Source organism: Myotis myotis, unplaced genomic scaffold (genome assembly GCF_014108235.1).
Source record: "Myotis myotis isolate mMyoMyo1 unplaced genomic scaffold, mMyoMyo1.p scaffold_m19_p_17, whole genome shotgun sequence".
NCBI lineage: Eukaryota > Metazoa > Chordata > Mammalia > Chiroptera > Vespertilionidae > Myotis > Myotis myotis.
This window is the reverse complement of record NW_023416321.1, coordinates 20,034,689-20,054,067: the sequence shown is the minus strand read 5'-3', so window position 1 is coordinate 20,054,067 and position 19,379 is coordinate 20,034,689. Positions and strand designations below refer to the sequence as shown.

Below are 19,379 nucleotides of genomic sequence, written 5' to 3'. Positions count from 1 at the left end.
TGTTTCTAACTCTCTATCTCCCTTCCTCTCTGTAAAAAAATCAATAAAATACATTTAAAAAAAAAAAAAAAAAGAGCCCATTTCTGGCCATTCCTCGGGGCCTCTCAAATCCCCGCCTCGCTTGCTGATCCGGGGCCGGTTCCAGAAAGCTGAGACTTTGTGCTGACCACGGGGCCCTCTGTCCCTCCCCAAGTCACCTGACGCGTCCTCTCTGTGCTTGCCCATTGCTTTGTCTGGGCACTAGTGCTTCCAAGACCTTCCTAGAAGGACCCCCTCACTCCTCCTCCTCTTCACAGGCTATCTACCCCAAAGCTGCCTTTCTCTCCTTCCCACTCCTTCAGGACAGGCACTCGTGTTGGCCCCTAATTTTATCCCTTTGGGGTAAGCCTCCTCTTCCCTGTCTTTACACATCTTCTCATTGCCCATAACTCACACGTCATGACAGCATGCCTCACATCGGCCTAGAGCATCAAAGGTCACTAACGTGCCACCTCATGTGTGCTTTCCAGTGGCCCTCAGAGCCTGTGAGGCAGGTGTCCTCAGAGCCATTTACAAATGAGGAGACAAAGGTTCAAGTGACGGGCCCAGCATCGACCAGCTAGTGAGTGGTCCCCACTAAGCCTCGAACCCAGGGCTTTTGGCTCCACACCAGGCGTCCTTTCCACCCAGATGCATGGACAGATCTGGACCAGGAACAAGGGTCCCTCGGGAAGACTTGGAGCCAAGCCTGCCCCTTGGAAGCCAAGGGCCCAGGGAGTCCGGCCATTCGTCTAACTAACAAGGCAGACTCGGTGCCCTCCACACAAGGAGTGGGGGCGAGTGGCCACGCAGGGTTCTAAAGTGCCTTGGGAAGGCAGCAGCCTAAGTGCTATTCATCAGTCCAGGAATGGCTCATGGAGGAGCAGGTGCTTCTAGGAACCCATAATGCCCTTTGGCAGGGGCCCGAGGGTGCGTCTGAGAGGCCTCCCAGCACCCGCAGTGCTGCCGACTGCGGAGGCCCATTCATCATCAGATGGCTGGACAAGTGGCGTATCCAGCTAGACCCGGGGAAATGAAAAAATGCATTTGCCAAGTAGAATTTCATTTCCTGTTATGTGTCTAAGGTCTTCATACTTCTTTCTTGACAGCCTTTACTCTGTCATCTGCTCCTTCTCCCTTCCCTCCTTCCTCGACTATTTCTGTTTCTGAACATAAACATTGTCCAGGCCTTTCTGATGGATAATGGACATTGTGCGATGGAAAGAGGCTGCTGGGCTTTTCCTGAAATAGGTTTTTGGGGCCCAGAAACTAAATGTGTCCCCTTGGCTTTGATTTACTGTCTCTCGCTGACCCCAATTTCTGATGTGTCCATTTTAATTGATCCAGATAGCTGTATACCTGGATTGGACCTGGTTCCAAAGTTGTGTTGAAATTCTGGTGTGTTTTTTTCAATATAGTTTCTTCACTCCATACAGTGTCTTCATGTCCTTGACATGGTTCCACCTGGCCCTTCTGCCCAGAAAACCCCATTCCTAAGCTGAGCTGTCCAGCAAATCTCCAAACGCCAGACTCTGTCCCCAGCTCCACCACTGTCTCTACGTCCATGTGAGGTCCCTCTGCCTCTCTGCAATTCAGTTTCCCCAGCTACACAATGGTACTGAGATGCTCATGCACCTCAAAAAGGTATAGTTGGGGTGGCTCCTCCTACATTAGGGCTTCAGGGTAGGGCTTCATGATTTGATGGTGGAGGCCTCCCAAGACCCCTCCCCCCCAGTGTTGAACTGAAAGCTAGGACTGCAGATTCAGAGCCTGTGTGTCCTCCCTCAGCCTGGGAGGGAGCATCAATGCATAACATGGGGATAATAATATTCGTTCCTTCACATGGGTTGTTGTGAAGGTTGAATGCAATACAATGGGAAAATAATGCCAAGCTATAGAAATATTTTTTCTTTTTAAGAGGAAATCATGGTTAAAATCAGGGCTGGGGGATACTTTAAGAGCCCTCTCCCAGCACATTTTAAGTGTAATCTTGTGTTGGTTTGTAGAACATTTGCTGCCTGTTAGATCTGGAGGGCAGAGACGCAACAACTTATATCCACTGAAGATCAGCCAGAAATTAAGATAACACCGATTACTACAGGCATGTTATTAAGTGAGTAAAGTAGGCTACAGAAGAACTGGTTTAGGGAAAATTATGTGTGTGCATGGGAGAGATGTTTGCAGGGAAGTTCCCTAAGATGTTAACAGTGGTTGTTTTGCTTTTCTCTTTCACATTTTTGTATTTTTTAAACAATGACTATGAATCACTTTTATAAAAGAATAAATTCTAGATTTCTACTTAAGCCTCCCACCCAGGAGTTGGGAAGTGGCTGCTCCAGGCGACTTCCTCCAACAAGTGCGCAGCGTCGGTGGTGGCCCAGATAAGACCTCAAGGCTCCTGGGGGCCGTGGCAGCCGGGCGTCCACAGGAAGCGCGGGGTGGGTGCGCCGCCACCGCTGTGGGCAACCTCTAGGTCCCGGATTGCAGCTTTTCGGCAGAGGCGTGGCGTTGGCCACCACCAGCAAGAAGATGCTGGAGGAGGCCACCTGCTCCATCTGCCTGCACCTGATGGCCGAGCCCGTGAGCATCAACTGTGGCCACAGCTACTGCCGGGGCTGCCGCCTGCGCCTCCTGGGCCTGCGCTCCTCCTCCCGGAGCCAGCTAGGCACGGAGACCTTCTCCTGCCCCCAGTGCCGGTCTCCCTTCCAGAAAGGCAGCCTGAGGCCCAACCAGCAGCTGGGCAGCCTCATCGCTGCCCTCCGGGAGCTGGAGCAGGAGCTGGAGCAGGAGCTGTCCCGCCAGGAGCACGGGGAGCAGCTGCACCTCTTCTGCGAGGACGAGGGCCAGCTCATCTGCTGGTGCTGCGAGCGCGACCCATGGCACAAGGGCCACGCTACGGCGCTCGTGGAGGACAGGGCCCCAGCTACAGGGAAAAGCTCCAGGAAGCGGTGAGGAAACTGAGGCAAATGGGAGAGGAATGCACGAGCCAGAAAGCATTCACGGCGAAGCAGATAGCCGAGTGGAATGAGAAGATAAAGGTTCAGAGACAGAAAATCCAGGCGGACTTCCAGAACCTGCAAGCTACTGAGGGAAGAGGAGAGGTCGTGCCTGTGGAGAATGGAGAGCGAGAAAGAGCACACTCTGCAGAGACTGAGGAACAGGGAGGCCAACCTGGGGCAGCAGAGCCGGGAGCTCCAGAGCCGCATCCTGGAGCTGGAGGAGCTTCTCGGCTCCACCGAGAAGGTGCTGCAGGACATGGCTAGGTCACCATGGATGAGGCTTTGCAAGAAGCTGTGGATCTCATCTGTGGAGAGCGGCTACAGTGTTTGGACAGGTTCAAGCCTCGGACTAATTAGAGAGCACAGTCCTCTCATGGCCACGTGCAAGTCCCAGCTTGGAGGGCAAAGTCTCCCAGCACAATTATAGCCAACAGCTATAGTTGTAAGCTTGAACCTATGATCCGAACACGTGGCCCCACGTGCCTGAGTGATGTGGGCTTGATAGAGTTCAGGTGCATGTAATTGAGTAGGCTCGAAACCCACAAGAATGTTGTAAACATGTTGACCACACCCTTACTTTGCCTCGTGGAATCTGGCTATAAAATAAAGACACGGCTTGTAGTCTGTGGTGCTGTCGCTAGCTCTCCATCAGAGAGGACAGCGTCCCACCCAGACCCAGCTTTTTTCTCTTGTCTGTCTTTTCTCAATCCTTCACCGCCCCCTCTCAGGCTCACCGAACCTGGCTGAGCTGGCTCGGCACATAAGGCGACCAACGTGGGGCTGAGTATGCCATGACCATGCCCGCTCGCCACACTCATCTATCAACAGGCCACGTCCGTGCCAAAGTTCCGTTGCATGGGAGCCACCTGTGTAGTTACCTGTCTGATCACCTGACCATTAGCTCACAGAGGGGCAGCTTCTGCCAAGTGCTCCTTCAAAGACTACACTCTGAATATGACCTTAGAGATCAAGCTGCCAAGGGGGATGAAGCAACTCGGAGACAATTCCATGGGTTCGTGCTCTTTCAAGGAGAACTTTATCTTCCACTGGAGATTGAAGGGGCAGACGGACTGGTTCTAAGAACAGTTGTTCTTCAGCCTGCTCCTCAGGTTGTTGGATGCCCTCCTTTCGAACCCTGTGGATGATGACCTAATTGGTGCAGCAAAATTACTGGAGTTGACAGGGCCCGCTTTGGAACATGACTGGACGGGACAAGGAAAGACAGACATGGACGATGTTATCCAGAGGATCAAAAATGTTGCCCTCGCCCTGACCGGTTTGGCTCAGTGGATAGAGCGTCGGCCTGCAGACTGAAGGGTCCCAGGTTCGATTCTGGTCAAAGGCATGTACCGTGGTTGTCGGCACATCCCCAGGGGGGGGCGTGCAGGAGGCAGCTGATCGATGTTTCTCTCTCATCGATGTTTCTAACTCTCTATCCCTCTCCCCTCCTCTCTGTGGAAAAATCAATAAAATATATATTTTTTAAAATGTTGCCCTGGATGCGCCCTGCAGTGTAGACGTGAGGCAGATGCTCTTGAAGCTTGTAGAGCTCCAGTCAAGAAAGTGGGGGAGAGTCCATGTCACCTCAACATTCAAGAGAAGCGGCACCTGAAAATGATCCCAGCTATTTTATGACTGAACCACCATTGGGTACAGCGGATGGTGTTCCTCTCACTGCAGCTGATCCCGATGACCATGATTCATATCAGGAGTGACTTGAGGGCAGGAGAGGGAATGGGGGAGGGAGGAAGGACATATGTAATACTTTAAACAATAAAGATTTATTTTAAAAAAGAGAAAAAAAATAAATTCTACACACACGTGCCTTTCTCTCTCAGGATGAAGAGTGTTGCCTAAGAAAAGCAGTTTTTTTGCTCTGGTTTGCTTGGCTTTGGCATCCCAAAAGATTCCTCCTTCTCCAGTTAGTGCTCTGAGTTCAGGGAACTTATCTGGGGTGGAATTCATATGGTGGCCAGGGACATTGGTGGTCCCTGAACAGGACAGAGGCTCAGCAGCCTGCTCCCACCGCCCATCAGGGTGTCACATGACAGCGCTGCCCACCTTGAAGGCTAGCAAGGGGGCTGGAGGAGAAACTACTGGAGTTCTGAAAACACAGGCCACCCAAGCAGGATCTGTCACGCGAACGGGGGTGAAAGCACTAGTATTCGGCTATTCCAGCGGTTACAGAGGAGGCGAGAAGCCTTCAGTGCAAAAAATCAAAACGGAAACCTTAGGCTTAGAACCAGAGTGTCCTCAGATACAGTCTGTGACTTTTCTTATGAGGGTGGACAGCAGCCGCTGACATCAGCCGGGGCACATCGTGTGTGCCCGGCAGCACCGCCTCCCCCAAAAGCGGCCTTCATTCATGTTCCCTGACAATTGTCGATTGTTCTCTTTGGACTGAGGCCCAGGATGATTCCAGTTTCTCCTCCCCAACGTAAGGCTTTCCTCTATGTGGGCTCCTTTATCTTCTCTCCACTTAATTTGGCAGTACTGCCTGAAATCTGGGCATTACTGTTATTCAGCTTTGGTTCTAGAATGTTCTGTGGTCCGCCGTGATGGATGTGACCACACGTTCACACTTGAGAGCTCCTCTGAGGTTTGCCATGCTGTCTTCTTTCCAACAAGTCCTGCGAGGACTTCCCTGTGCTGGGTGCCAGCTGTGGGGACAGGAAAGAAGACAGGTGACCAAAGGAGGTGCAGCTCAGACACTCACATTGGGACCAGCAGTTAGCGAAGAGCATCTGAGGCATCACAGTTGCCAAGATCCAGCCTCAGGGGGTGTTGCCTGAAGCCCTCCAGGCTCTTTCTGTTCCTTTAGGTACAAGTTGGCTCCCCGTTCCCTGAGCACAGGGATTTCCTAATGGCCTTGGCCCCAGCCTTCACCTCAGCTCAGGAGACTAGTATGCCTGCCCTTTCATTAATCTTTATATCTTAAAGGAAAATGGTTGGACCAAATGCATTAAAGAATAGAGTGTAAATACAAAGAGAAAGTTTTCAAATAAAACTAAAGTTTTAGTTCATTTGAACACGTGTCCCGGTATTCCTAAACTGCTATCCCAATCACCACTTGATTTAATCACCATTATCAGCTGGCTTACTGAGATCTGATTCTGGTGCCAGGCTGCCTGGGCCTTGAACCCTGAATCCATTACAGGTCTACTGTGCAACTTTGGGCAACTTACTCAACCTTTCTGTGCTTGACTGTCCCCATCTACAGAAGTATGCATAATAATAGAGGCAGCTGTGTGAATTAAATAACTCAATACCTGGAGAGGCTTGAATCATGGTTCCTATAACTATATGGAATCCTGTTTTCCACCCTCATGAAATCACTATTAAATCCGCGATTGTGCAAAAAAAAAAAAAAAAAAAAAAAAAAGAGGGGGGACCAGAACAAAGGAAGTTGGATGCAGGAGCCAAAAATCATCTTGGAGAACAAAGTTCATGTCAAGATTATTTTGGGATCCTAGATTTACCCCTACTTGCTCTTTGGCTATCTGAAAGTGATCCATTGAGGCTGTTTTGTTTTTTAATAACAGCTTTATTGAGGTATGTCACATGGCATCAAATTCACCCTTTAAAGTGTACAATTCACTGTTTTCAGCAGATTCACAAAGTTGTGCAGCATCACTGCCCTGCATTCCAGTTTGGGCTTTTAACTTGAGGGGAATCTAAGCGCGCTTTTCCTTTATCTGGACAGAGCCACCGGCCTGTGGCGCTGATTCCGCTGAGTCACTGTGGGCGGGCCGGCAGCCTGCTGTCATTCCCGGGAGAAGCCGGTGGCCACCTGGGCTGCAGCGAGTGGGCACCCGGGCCGGTGTCTGCTGCCCCCTAGCGAGGGCTGCAGCCCAGCCCTGAAGCACCCCGCCAGGCGCTGCCACCAGAGATGGGCTCCGGATGCGTTCGTTTCAGCAAGACTCTGGTTGCGGGTGCGTCTGGCTTGGAGTGCAATGAGCCAGGGCCCGGAACCAGCCCCTGATGCAGGCCTTCCCTGACCTCTAACTCCAGCCGGGACAGGGTCATTTCACCAAGTCCTGGGTGAGGAGAAAGGCTATGTTTGTTCAACTTTCTTTTGGAAAGGCGCTGGTGTGATACAGTAGGGTAGAGGTGAGTTTTAGCGTCACAAGGTCAGAGTTCAAACTCTGCTCTGCTGTGTGACCCTCCACAGGTTACTGACCCTCTCTGAGCCGTTTCCTCATCCAGAAAGGGAAAACAGTCATCCCTCTCATGGGCTGTCATATTACAGATACTCTCTTTCTGAAGCCACTGTGACCAGCTTACAGGCAGTCAGAGCTCAAATAAACAGGTGCATTTAACCATTTGTACACCACAAGCATCTATAGATGCAAGCGGCGGACCTTTTTTAATTAAATTCAAAATATCGTGGCAGTTAACTGGTTAATATCCCCAAACTGCCAAAAGGGTGTCCATTGCTGCCCTGGCTTGCCCAAAGAGCTTTCTAGAACCTGAATTACTCATCACCAAAATGCATTGCCGTGGGTAAGAAAACTAGAAGGAACAGGAAGGGCGGTGGTAGGCGCAGGAAAGCCGTTTGGTCTTCACCTCCATGAGGTACAGACCACCCCACGTCAGAGGAAACCTTCGACCCCTGGGGAGCCCGCAGGAGCAGAGGGCTGGGTGGAGAGCAGCTGGGCATCACCCTTGCTTCCCCTGTCCCAGAGGGCAGCAGGGCCAGGGGAGCCGAATCCTTTCCAGTTCCCTTCTCTTCTCTTCACCTGCCCTGTTTCCTTTGTCCCTCTGTCCCTCTCAATCCTGTGGGCATTTTTCTCCCTCTCTTTGCCCCTGGCTGGGACTGGGATGTGACCCTGTAGGACAAGGCACTAGAGCGACTCCACAGGCCCTTGCCAGGGCCTCAGGGGCCCCCCGTCTATGGCCCAGGGGTCCTCAAACTACGGCCCGCGGGCCACATGCAAATACAGATATTGTATTTGTTCCCATTTTGTTTTTTTCACTTCAGAATAAGATATGTGCAGTGTGCATAGGAATTTGTTCATAGTTTTTTTTTAAACTATAGTCCGGCCCTCCAACTGTCTGAGGGACAGTGAACTGGCCCCCTGTTTAAAAAGTTTGAGGACCCCTGTTACAAAACGACAGGGACCGACTCCAGCAGCCTCTGGTTCACGTTTTCTCTTGTCAGGATGCAGTCCTTTTCCCAGAGTCCCTAAAAAGTGGCTCCTTTTCGTTTCCAGGTTTAGCTCAACTTTTGTGCCTCTCCTGAAATTCCTTCCCTACCTCCCACCCTGCGGCCTCTCTAAGTCACTGCCTGGGGGAGCAGGAGGTAGGAAATCAGAGTGAAAGGGAGAGGGACAGGGAAGAGGGCGGGTGGAGAGATTGGTTGATTAGGAGAATAAGAAAACAAAGGAAGACATCGCTTGGTGTGTTTATTTTCCCGTCTGTGTGTCTCCGTTAGATTATAGGGGTCTGGGAGGTGATGACCACGTCTGGTCTGTTTTTTCGCCTGCCGTCTTTGCATGAAAGTCTTCGGGCCGGGGTGTGCACTATGCCAGTGGTCAGTTGGTTTACATGTTCTTTGTCCAGTTATTTCAGAGAAATCATCTTGTCCTGGTTCTCAAGGAGGAAGATGGCAGGGGTCAGGGCGGAGGGGGAGGAGGAGAGGAAGAAGGAGGAGGACTGAGATGCCAGCACTCCTGCCTCTCCCCCAGGCCTGGGCTAGAAACCTCCTACTGTCCTGTGAATGACCTCAGGCTCCAGAGCTGGAGGGGATAGGCCCAGCGGTCCCACTTAGAATAAATTGCCAGAGCGAAAAGGGAGCTCAGAGGTCCCCGATAACGGAACTGGTGCCTTTCAGAAGAAGGGGTCTTATGTTTGGGGGCTTTCTAAGAGTGGCATTTTGTGGATGAAGAAAGTTGAGAGAAGTGACTTGTTCACGCAGCTTCAGGGTGTGAGTCCTGGACAATGCTCCTTCTACACCCAGCCCTGTGCCCGACAGGAAGTTGGGGAACATTTTATGGTCCAGGATGGGAGAGCAGGCCGTGTGTGTTCTATCAGGACACGGGCTTTGCATCCTGGCCTCGTCTCCTGCTGGCTGTGTGACCTTGGGCTGTGTGACCTTTCCAGATTCCTCAGCTATCCACTGGGAATCTTAATATCTATGCTGACGACCAGCTACATCACAGGATTGCTGTGTGTCCAGTGACACGCCTGAGGGGTGCCCACATGGAGGAAGCTCCTTCTTTGACAGGAACCGTGTGGCACCAACTGTGTACCAGGCTCCGGGGCTGCGGCCTTGTTGATTCAGAAGATCCAGGAACCTAAGGGCATTGCTGCCCGGGGTTGGCAGGAGGGTGGCATGGTGAGCCTCCCTGCTTAGGGAGTTCTTCCCATGCATTTCACTTTTTTCCAAAGGAAAATGTTGGCCCTTGCAAAGCATACAGATCATTTATTTTGCATAGTGAATAGCTGCCTGTGTTTTTAAGGATGATTTAATCTCTCCAGCAGCCCTTATAATTCATCCAGCTTCCTATTGGCGCATCTGACTTTCTCCAGCCCTGCGGGGTGGTGCTGGTGGGAGCGGGAGGTCATCAGAAGCCAGGGCCCTGAGAACAACCACCCTCTTATCTGCTCCATGGACCCAAAAGAGGCAGCATGTCCCCAGGCCCAGAACAATGAGCCGCTGCCTGAAGCTCCAGGAATGACTTGAAACCTTATAGAAAACACTAGAAACACTAGACGCGGATGAACAAAACCCAACATCAAATGCAAAAGCCACACTGAGAATTTACATTTTTCAAATGGTTGCGGGGAGAGGGAGACAGAAAAATGGACGTTCATGACACATGAAAATGATATGCCTTTCAAATTTTCATGTGTCCACATATAAAGTTTAATTGGGGCACAGCTCATTCATATATGTACTGCTTTCCCACTGCAGTTAAGTTTAATACAAAGAATTAGATCACTAAAAACAGCAGAAAATATCAATGATCTCTATGTATCATAGAGCAATGGGATAAATCACAGAAGAAAATAGACCTGAATTTGAATGAGTGCTGGGCATAACAAGTCAGGCTCGCTGCACCTGTCCACCTGGTGCTTTTGAACATGAACTGATGTGATGTTTGTGAATTAAAGGTGCACATACACGTAAATAACACTTTGGCAGGGATGCAAAGCTCAGGCTGAGGTTGCTGGGGAGGTCAGTGGGGAGGTGAGGATATGTCTGCCATGAACTAGGGAGGTGGCACTTTCCTCTCCCTGACTCCCACTCCACACACACACACACACACACACACACACTCCCCACCCCCCAACCACTTAGCCTCACCTCAACATCCAGCCTCAACCTCCCATCTTCCCTCCCCAGGTGGGCCTTGAACCAGGATGACTGAGCCCCGCCAGGAGTTCAACATGATGGACGATCATGCCGGGACCTACGGGCTTGGGGACAGGAAAGATCTCCCCTCTCAGGGGAGCTACACCCTGCTGCAGGACCACGAGGGCGACGGGGACCACGGCCTGAAAGGTTAGTGTACCCCCTGCACGGCAGGCCCGGGCCTTGGGACTCACAGCCGGTCCGCTTGCTTTGGAAAAGGCTGGCAGGAAAGGTTTTCAGCCAGTTTCTTAAAGAAGTTTTAAACACTTTATTGGGTTAGATTGTCAATAGAGAGACGCCTCATCATTTGAATGAGCCAAGATAACCCAGATGTGACGCTCTTTGAAAATGTACCTTCCAAAGGGGAGTTTGCCACCCGAGTGGATGCCGTGTGACAGACTGCAGGGCAGGTCAGTCTGATCAGTACAGGGTGCTCTCTCGAGTCTTTAGCCACACCTGTTGACCTATAAATCAGCAGCACTCATTAGCATGCAAAATATGTGACTCTACCCATTAGCTTCATCTCTCCCTCGCAGGCCTGTCTGGGCCCTATTCAGCACGTTAGTTAGCGCTGGGATTCCTACTATACCTACGTTAATAAACTGCATCCACTTCTGCATATTCTAAAATACAGTCCTTTGGGCAAATCAGCTTGGCCTCCTCCTGTCCCATTCCAAACAAATATGTTTCATTTCACTGTCTGGCCACCAAATTCAGGAAATGCGCAGCCTCTCTTCCGCTCCACATGCTGGCCTGATTCCCGCCAGGAGCACCAAGCTGGCCTCAGTGTGAGGAGGACCCTGCCCCTGCCCGCCAGACCTACTCCTAAGGAGACAAAATGGCAAGCAGCCTACTTCCTCTTTTAGTGGTAAAAATAGTTTTAAAAACACTTTGCAGCCTGGGGTGTGGGATGGTGAATAGAAGCGGTGCAGCTCCTAGGTAGGAAACCACCTTTTCTGGGTGCATCTATCCAGGAGGGCTCCCTGGAGGAGGCAGGTCACCAGGAGGTGCCCTGGGTGCAGGAACCACAGTCTCTGTCTTGGAAAGGTTTCAGGACTCACTGGGGGCCTTATTTCAAAGGCTGGCCTCTCTGTATGTGTTTAAGCAGAGAACACGTTGGAGTCACAGGAGCTTGGAAATTAGACACGCGGGCTCCAGGTTGGAGGAAGTGGAGGCCGAGTGGGCCTGCTGTCCCTGGGCTCAGAGGCTGCCCAGCCAGAAAGAGTGATGGGAGGGGAGGGATGCGGGGGGGGGGGGGGGGCCGCGGGGGTGGGAGGGAGATGAGTTCCCAATGGGCCCTTGAACTCCCTACCTGGCGTCATGGTAACAAGAAATGTGCATTCTGACCTGCCCGCAGGCCACAGCCTGGCTCCAGCCCTAGTTGCTAAGCTTCAGCTCTTTGTGGAGGGCTGCTGGGCCCTAAGCGCTCCCTCGTCTGAGGACCTGAGCCCACACATGCCCTCCAGCCCCCGCCCCGCACGCCTCTCATCACTCTCTGCCAAGTCCCCGTGGAACTTTAGTTATTTAAACTCTTTATTAAACTCTCACGGATGGAATCCAACTTAGAATCACAACATGCTGAATTTTGCCCCGGATGAATTCTGCCAATGAAAAATGATGCTCTATTTAGGGTTGCCTGGTTTAAAAATTAAGTGAAAAATATAGATTATGTTGCAACAAATGTACCATAATAATGAAGGATGTGAATAATGAGGAAACTGGGTTTGAGGTACACTCTCTGTCCTATCTTTGCAATTTTACTGTGAATCTAAAACTATTCTCAAATAAAAAGCTCATTTTTTTTAAGTCCAGAAAAAAAAAAGCAGATTTCACCAGTCTTATTTTTTAAAGGGAAAACTAAATTCAATTTGTACAGTAAGAATCAGCTGACTGAGTTATTTTGTGTCTCAGAGTTGCCTAAAGTATATTTGCTAAAACTACTCCATTCTTTCACATAAAACATGATCAGAAGTTCTAGGCCCAAACAGACATATGATAATATATATATACAGCTGACCCTTGAACAACTTGGGAGTTTGGGGTGCAAACCCCCCAAGTCATCAAAAATACATATGTAACTTTTGACCCCCCCCAAAAAAAAAAACAACTTAACTACTGACAGCCTACTGTTTGACCATAAGCCTTACTGATAACATAAATAGTCGATTAACACCTGTTTTATGTTCTATGTTACATGCTGTATTCTTTCAATAAAAGGAAGCTGGAGAAAAGAAAATGTTATTGAGGAAATCATAAGGGAGAGAACATACATTTACAGTATTTACTGAAACAAAGCCACATGTGAGTGGACCCACACAGTTCAAATCGTGTTGTCTAAGGGTCAACTTATATGCGAGTTTTAAGGGGCCAACCTTTTTGTCCCTGCTGGGAAAGGAAAGTGTTTGGAGGTAGTTTGCTTACCCGGAGAATATACTTGCCAAGGAAGCAGTAATACCTGAAAGATTTCCATAGTTCTCATCAGGCTTGTTCTTGCTGCTAAGGACTTAGAACGAGTTGTTTTTATATGGGGAGCAAGGGGTGCCCCTTGGCAGAGGTGCCACTTGACCTGCGACACTTTAGGTAAGTGACAGAGACTGCTTTGGGTCATGACAGGAAACCACATGTAAAGTACTAGGCAGGGCCTTATCTCAGTAGGTGCTAAACATTGGGAAAGGACGAGATGCAGCCAAAGAGAGCTGCAAAGGGTGCAAGTTGGTTAACGGATCAGATAAGACATCCTAATGAATGAAAAGGTGTTTAATGGGCTAACTGGTTATACCTTCTAGATAAGATACTCGGAAGAAGCCCTTCCCCTTCCTTCTGACCTCCAAGAAATTTAACAAGGATAACGCAGATGATAAGGGTTGCAGGCTGAGGACAGATTGGGGGCAGGGGTGTTTGGGGACAAGTTGCTAGAGACCCGGTCACACCCATATGTGCCGGAGCCCTGCCAGTCAAGGCTGGTTAGGAATAAGACTCCGCAGACAGTCTGCATGACGTTTGCTGGTTTTTGCAAGCTCCGGGACCAGGGAACTACATCTGCTGGCGGCTTGTTTAGAATGAGCGCTTCTTTGACTGGATGGGCGCAGCCAGGGCTGGTGTCCCGGGACAGCGTTTTAGCAACGGGTCCGGGGTATCTGACCCCATGGTGCCCTAGGACTCCACTTGCCTTTTTTTCATCCGTTTCGTGCACAGAACCAGCCCCCTATCATGAAACTGACCCCACGGCTGCCCCCACCCTGGGTGGAGTGGCTCTCCCAGAGGGCGCCAGAGCTTCCTGGCTTCCGGTTCTGAAAGGACAGTTTTCTTCCAAGTAACTAAGGCTGACATTCCAGGTGTCACTCAAGGCTGCTTAGCCCGCACTTAGAGACCCTTCCATGAGAGGAGCTGGGTGGAGTCCAGGCACCGGTTGTCCAGTTAGAAGCGGGCACTGGGGCTGCCCTGAGCTACTTCCTTTTCAGAGGAAGGAGCTGGAGCGCTGAGTGTTTTCCAGGTGTTTTCTGCTTGCCCTTTGTTAATAGCAGTGATCTCCCATGAGTCTCCCCAGCAAGGAAAGATGAGGCCCCAGGTCCACGGGACGTAGCTTTTTGGTATCTGCCTCCATTTGGCAGGAGAGCCCTGCCTCAGCTGGAACCACAAGCTGATTAAAAGGCACTGTCTCCTCTCGCCAAGACCAACTACTGCTCACCTGTGTCTATGCCCAATGACCCTGGTGTGGGGCACCATGGTGTTTGCGGGGGAGGGGGAGTAGGGAGTTGGGCCTCTTTGTGGTTTTATCATGCGGCCACGGTCCATCCCTCTGGCTTCCATACTGAGTGACTTTGGGCTTCAAAACAAACTGCTCCTGAGTTCCTCCTGAGGTCCCAAGGGCGGGTGGGCGAGGCGGCCATTCTGAGGGACTCACTGTGTATGTTCCAGAGCCTCCCCTGCGGACCCCCACCGGTGACAGATCTGAAACCGCTGATGCTAAGAGCACTCCGACAGCCAAAGGTGGGGCCTCCTTCCTCTCATTGCTCCAGCCAGCCAGCTCCTCCCATGCACCAGCCTGCGTGTCGCCGTGCTTCGCGCCCATGTGTGCCACCCTTCCTGGCTGCATTGCTGTTGCCTCTCCCTCTGGCTGAGAGATACGCTCGCTCAGTGCTTTGCAGGATGGCTCAGGCTTGGCTCAGGAATGCTGGCGGAGCCAAGCCCGCTTCGATGCCTTGCTCGCTGGTGCCAGGTATGGGCACCTTCATCGTGTGGGTGCTTTGAGGCAGCCACACTTGCAGAGACTGGGGTCTGTGGCAAAGCAACTCCTCAAAGCCCCTGCTTCATATCCATTGACCTCCCCAAACTTCTGCAAAAGCCCCGCCCAGCTCACTCTGTCATGAGCCACCAGGTCCCAGAGCAGCCGTGTGGCTGAGGAGAGGAGCAGGTCAATGTCTGGCTCCGAGCTCACACGCTGGGACTGGTCTTGGTTTAGTGTCCTTCTGTGTGTGAGCAATGGGCGTGGCTGGCCTCTGGACATTGGCCACCATGTTCGTTCCAGCCCATCTTCCGACCTGTTCTCTCTAGACATTTGCCGTCCAGGTTATTATAAAGCTCCTCGTGTATTTCCTGGGGTGCTCCTTGGTCCCGATTTTGACCACCTTCTCTTGCTTCCCATCTATGTCAGTCGAGACTGAATTTGATTGCAAGTCAAGGAAAACCCAAGGAAGGGAGGCATATACCTGAAGGGGTTTATTTGTCTCACGTGATAAGATACCCAGATCTGGGCAGTCCCCAGTCTCATCAGTGTTCCGCCGTCTTTATCTCCTGCCATCCTGTATGCCTCATGGTCACAATATGGCTGCTGCACTTCCAGGCACCACATCTGCCTTCGAAACAGAAAGAAAGTAGCAAAGCAAAGTGGCCAAAAGAGCCCTGACATCCAAAGTGTTCTCTTTTAATTAGGAAAGCAGGAGGTTTTCTGCAAGCCCCACCTGGCCAGCTTCTGCTTGTGTCTTATTTGTCAGAACTGAGTCTCACGGCCCACCCCTGGCTGGAAGGGAGACGGGGCCACCAGGTATTTTGCTTTACAGCCTCTTCAGTAGGAGAAATCGAGAGACAAGGGACTTGAGAATGGCTTTTGAGCAACCCGTTCGTGGTATCTGCACCTCCATCTCTTCATCCTCCCCAAGGAGGCTCCCGGTTCTGTTCTCAGCACTGCTCCGGGCCCTGCCCATTCCTGCACCTGTGTGTCACAGGGCGAACCTGGCCCCAGCATCCACCTTGGATGAATTCAGAAAGCAGCTGTCACGTGCCTGACAACTGCTTGGTCTAAGGGTGCATCCGTGGAGGACACAGTGGGCATGGCCCTTCCCCCACCCCCAGGTTCTCAGCCCAGGGAAGAGAATACCAGGCCAAATGCTCTTTTCTCTCCTTAGAGCCAGTGATGCAAGACACATCCTGCTGATCTTGTTAGGACAGTTGCACAAGTTGCCTACCTCCCTGAGAAAGTCCTGAAACGCTAATGCGAGAACCCAGGCCAGCCTTCCACATCATGGTTTTCAGTGTCCCATCAACGGTGTTCTGGAAGAATCTTCCAACAAGTCTCGCTGCACTGGGGACCCTGTGCACGTGTGGGTCCCAAGAGCTCAGCTCCCACCGGGCAGGGAAGGGGCCGTGCTGGCCCGGGCTGCTCCGCCTGCTCCCGAGACCATAATTAAAATGGACTCCAGTTGTCTAAACTGATCAGGCCCTTGGACAGCTTTCCGCACTGACAACTCCTTATGTTCACCCAGAACCGCCTGGGAGTGTGCCAGGGCATTGCTCGGGGACCAATGCCGATTGGAAGCCTTCACCTTAGTGAGAGACCCACAGCAACTCCTGGTGGGGGGTCTCCACCTCCAAACTCTGTTCTGAAGATGGCCCTGCCCCAGTCCTGTGGTCAAGCACCCGACCCCGGACAGTACGGGCCTGTTCCTCGCTACCCAGGGGACTCTGTGCTCCTTAACCAGGGGTCATGGGCTCGGGACAGGGCCAGGGCCAGCTGGAGGAAACCTTGGAGGCTACCTGGAGTTGATACTCCCATTTTGCAGATGAGGAAACTGAGGCCCAACGAGGACAAAGGACTCACAGCAAAGCCGTAGACCCTATCCCTAACCCCTGAGTTCCTGCCCTGCCTTAGTCCCAGTTCCTCTCCTGCCCCACCTTAAGGATCAGACATCTGTGAACAGTCATCTGATTTTCAACATCTCTTCTTCACCTCTCCCTGGGACCGTCCCCAGCAGTCTTTTGCACTGCGTGCCTACACAGGGCTGTCCCTGGCTTTCCTGGCAGAGGGCCTCATGGGCCGGTGCCACTCAAGCAGAATATTAATGTGCTTCCCGGGAGATGTCAGACAGGGTGGCTCTGGACCTGCTTTGTGGTGTGGCTTTTTTGCATGCGGCTGAGTTCCCTCCTGCCTCCCCTCCCTGCCCTGCTGCCGCACACAAAGCAAGGTGAGGGGCTTGGCACGGCTCATCCCGGGCCCCCCAAAGGTGATTTTCAGTGGTTTCCAGACGTGACAGCGCCCCTAGTGGATGAGGGAGGCCCCGGCAAGCAAGCAGCCGCTCAGCCCCACATGGAGATCCCAGAAGGAACCACAGGTGAGGGTGACCCCAGGGCTGGGTTCCCGGCTGATCTGCTGCAGGAAAGGGTGTGCGTGGGGTTGTGCTCATCTCAGAGTGAGGCGGGAATGTGGGCGGACACTGACTCCTGGGACAATTGGGGTGTTCTCAGCTTGACGCCTGGATGTCCTGCTGCCTCCATGGCCGTCTGCCAGCCTCCCGGGGGAGAGGACCTTGTGCCTCCCTTCTAGCTTCTCCTTCCTGTCCCCGTCAGCGCATCAGCTCCGCAGGGTGCGCCAAGGCAGGCTGGCAGCAGACCCTGCCTTCACCCGAGGTCAGTCCACCCTCCCGCAGACTCTGCCCAGTGACAGGCTCACCCTCAGGGGCCGGTGTGCCCCCAGCAGCACTGAGTGTGCAGCAGGGTCCAGATGGTCGACCCACACCTTTGGAGGACAAGCCCTGAGGAGTTCAGCATATAATCCAGCATCCAGTCCTGCGACCCTCCTGTCACGCGTGTCTGCACGGAACATGCATGACGCCGCTGTCCTGTCCACACGGTGATGGGGAAGAGCTCAGACATCTAGGCACCGACCAGAAATAGCCCAGACTCGGGGCCACCAGAGTCACCGAGAGCTGCCCGGGCCCTGAGGACACGGCTAGCCCAGCCCGGAGCTCCTGCTGGCATTTCCTTCGCATCCCCTCCCCTGGGCTGACGTACAGACCCCACAGGCACTTGGTGGTGGGAGCGTGCTCGACAAGAAACACAGAAGAATTCTGGACAGGATTTCACCAGCAATGGGGAGTGGGGACCTGTCCCAGGCAGGAGTGTCTTTCCTTCCTAAGGGCGGTGCTCACCGCAGCCATGTGGGAAGCCACAGCCTTCCTCAGGGCCCCACGCGTGGGAACCCCGTGCCGGGCCAAGCAGGCCACGCTTCCAAGCAGTTTCGGCTTTTGGAGTTGGTCCTCGGAGATGGGTGGAGAGGAATGTTCTCGAAGCCCGGCAGGCCTCATCCTTGACAGGGAAGATGGTTTGAAGGCCAAGAAAGGACTCGTGGGATGAGATCATGAGTCCCCTGGTGCTTGTCCCTCACTCTTTATCCAATGGGGGCCCTTACCCTGCCCGGGGGGAACACTGTAGCCCACTTTCCATCACTCCTAGGTAATCAAAGAGATTTTCGCCTCATTAATTACAAAACACAGTCTGCAAATGCCAATCAGAAGGTCCACTCCATGCAAAGGTCAGAGCTCATTCAAGGCTGCAGCCCCTCCCCTCTGGCTGGGGAGGGGGAGGATGGGAGGCAGGAAGAGCCGCTGCCTGCACCCTCTCTGCGGTGTTTAAAGCTGACTCTCTAGGCCAGTGGTCGGCAAACTCATTAGTCAACAGAGCCCAATATCAACAGTACGACGACTGAAATTTCTTTTGAGAGCCAAATGTTTTAAACTTAAACTATATAGGTAGGTACATTGTTATTAACTTAATTAGGGTACTCCTAAGGCTTAGGAAGAACCACACTCAAGGGGCCAAAGAGCCGCAGGTGACTCGCGAGCCGCAGTTTGCCGACCACTGCTCTATGGGGACCTTTTTTGTCTCCTCCCACCCGGTCATCCCCCCGAAGGTTCCTCCCTGCTCTTGATTCAGGCAGACATTTCCTCTCCGCTCTCCTTGGGGGCTGACGATCTACCTGCAGCCTCACCTCTGCAGAGGCGCTCGCTCCAGCTGGGGACCTGCTGGACGTGGTCTAGAGCATCCCCACACGGACCCTGCCCTGACCCAGAGGAGCGCTAAGGGAGACACACGGACATCCTCTGCCCAAACTGTGGTTTGCAGACTGACAGTGGGGCCTCCACCATATTTCTTGTCCACCCTCCAAAGCAGGGCTGGCCTCTTCCCTCCTCTACTTTCCAAGGTAGGGTCCCGCCATGGCGCTAACCATAGAGGACACTCACCAAGGGTCTCCAAGGGATGCCTTGAACCCCTTTCACTGGGACTGAGGTGGGGGGGTGTCTATATGCCCCCCCCAATCTTTCTAAAGAAACCCTCCTTAGAGATACCCTCCCCTCCATCCTCTTGCCTCCTCATGAGGCAGAAGGTGTTAGAGGCTCAGCTGTTGACTTGGACAATATGCACCTTCGCTTGGCACCTCAACTGGCAGGTTCCATTTGCTGTATCTTGGTGCCCCCTGAACACTTCTCATTTGAGGTCCTATTGGGGGTGCAGTGCCGTGCTGGGGTGGGAGCCCCTGCCTCTTGGGGCTTCAAGGATACAGCGAGGCCGTATAAGTGATGTGCTGGGCCAGCCACGGTCACACGCCCTCCCTCCCTCTGACTTCTCGGAGCCCTCCCTTGCTGGCATTGGGGGTCGTCAGAGTTCTCGGCACCCTCCAATTTCTAGCTGGTGCCAGGGCCAGGCTATCACAGCTCTGCGCTGGCCTGTGG

General features: G+C 52.5%; 1 protein-coding gene and 1 pseudogene across 23 annotated transcripts in view; both read left to right on the top strand.

Moving 5' to 3' along the window:
- MAPT (microtubule associated protein tau) overlaps positions 1 to 19,379 on the top strand; it is a 73,347-nt gene that overhangs the window by 23,269 nt on the left and 30,699 nt on the right. For 10 of the 23 annotated variants that reach the window (XM_036340112.1, XM_036340115.1, XM_036340106.1 and 7 more), the window contains 3 exons: positions 10,366 to 10,524; positions 14,293 to 14,364; positions 16,875 to 16,982. In XM_036340112.1, coding sequence (XP_036196005.1) covers positions 10,383 to 10,524; positions 14,293 to 14,364; positions 16,875 to 16,982 — 322 coding nt within the window. In that variant the 5' untranslated portion in view covers positions 10,366 to 10,382. Of the gene's footprint in view, positions 1 to 2,024; positions 2,132 to 10,365; positions 10,525 to 14,292; positions 14,365 to 16,874; positions 16,983 to 19,379 lie in introns of all 23 variants that reach the window. The other 13 variants (XM_036340126.1, XM_036340113.1, XM_036340120.1 and 10 more) reach the window with 4 other exon arrangements.
- Positions 1,642 to 3,444, top strand: LOC118671435 (annotated as a pseudogene).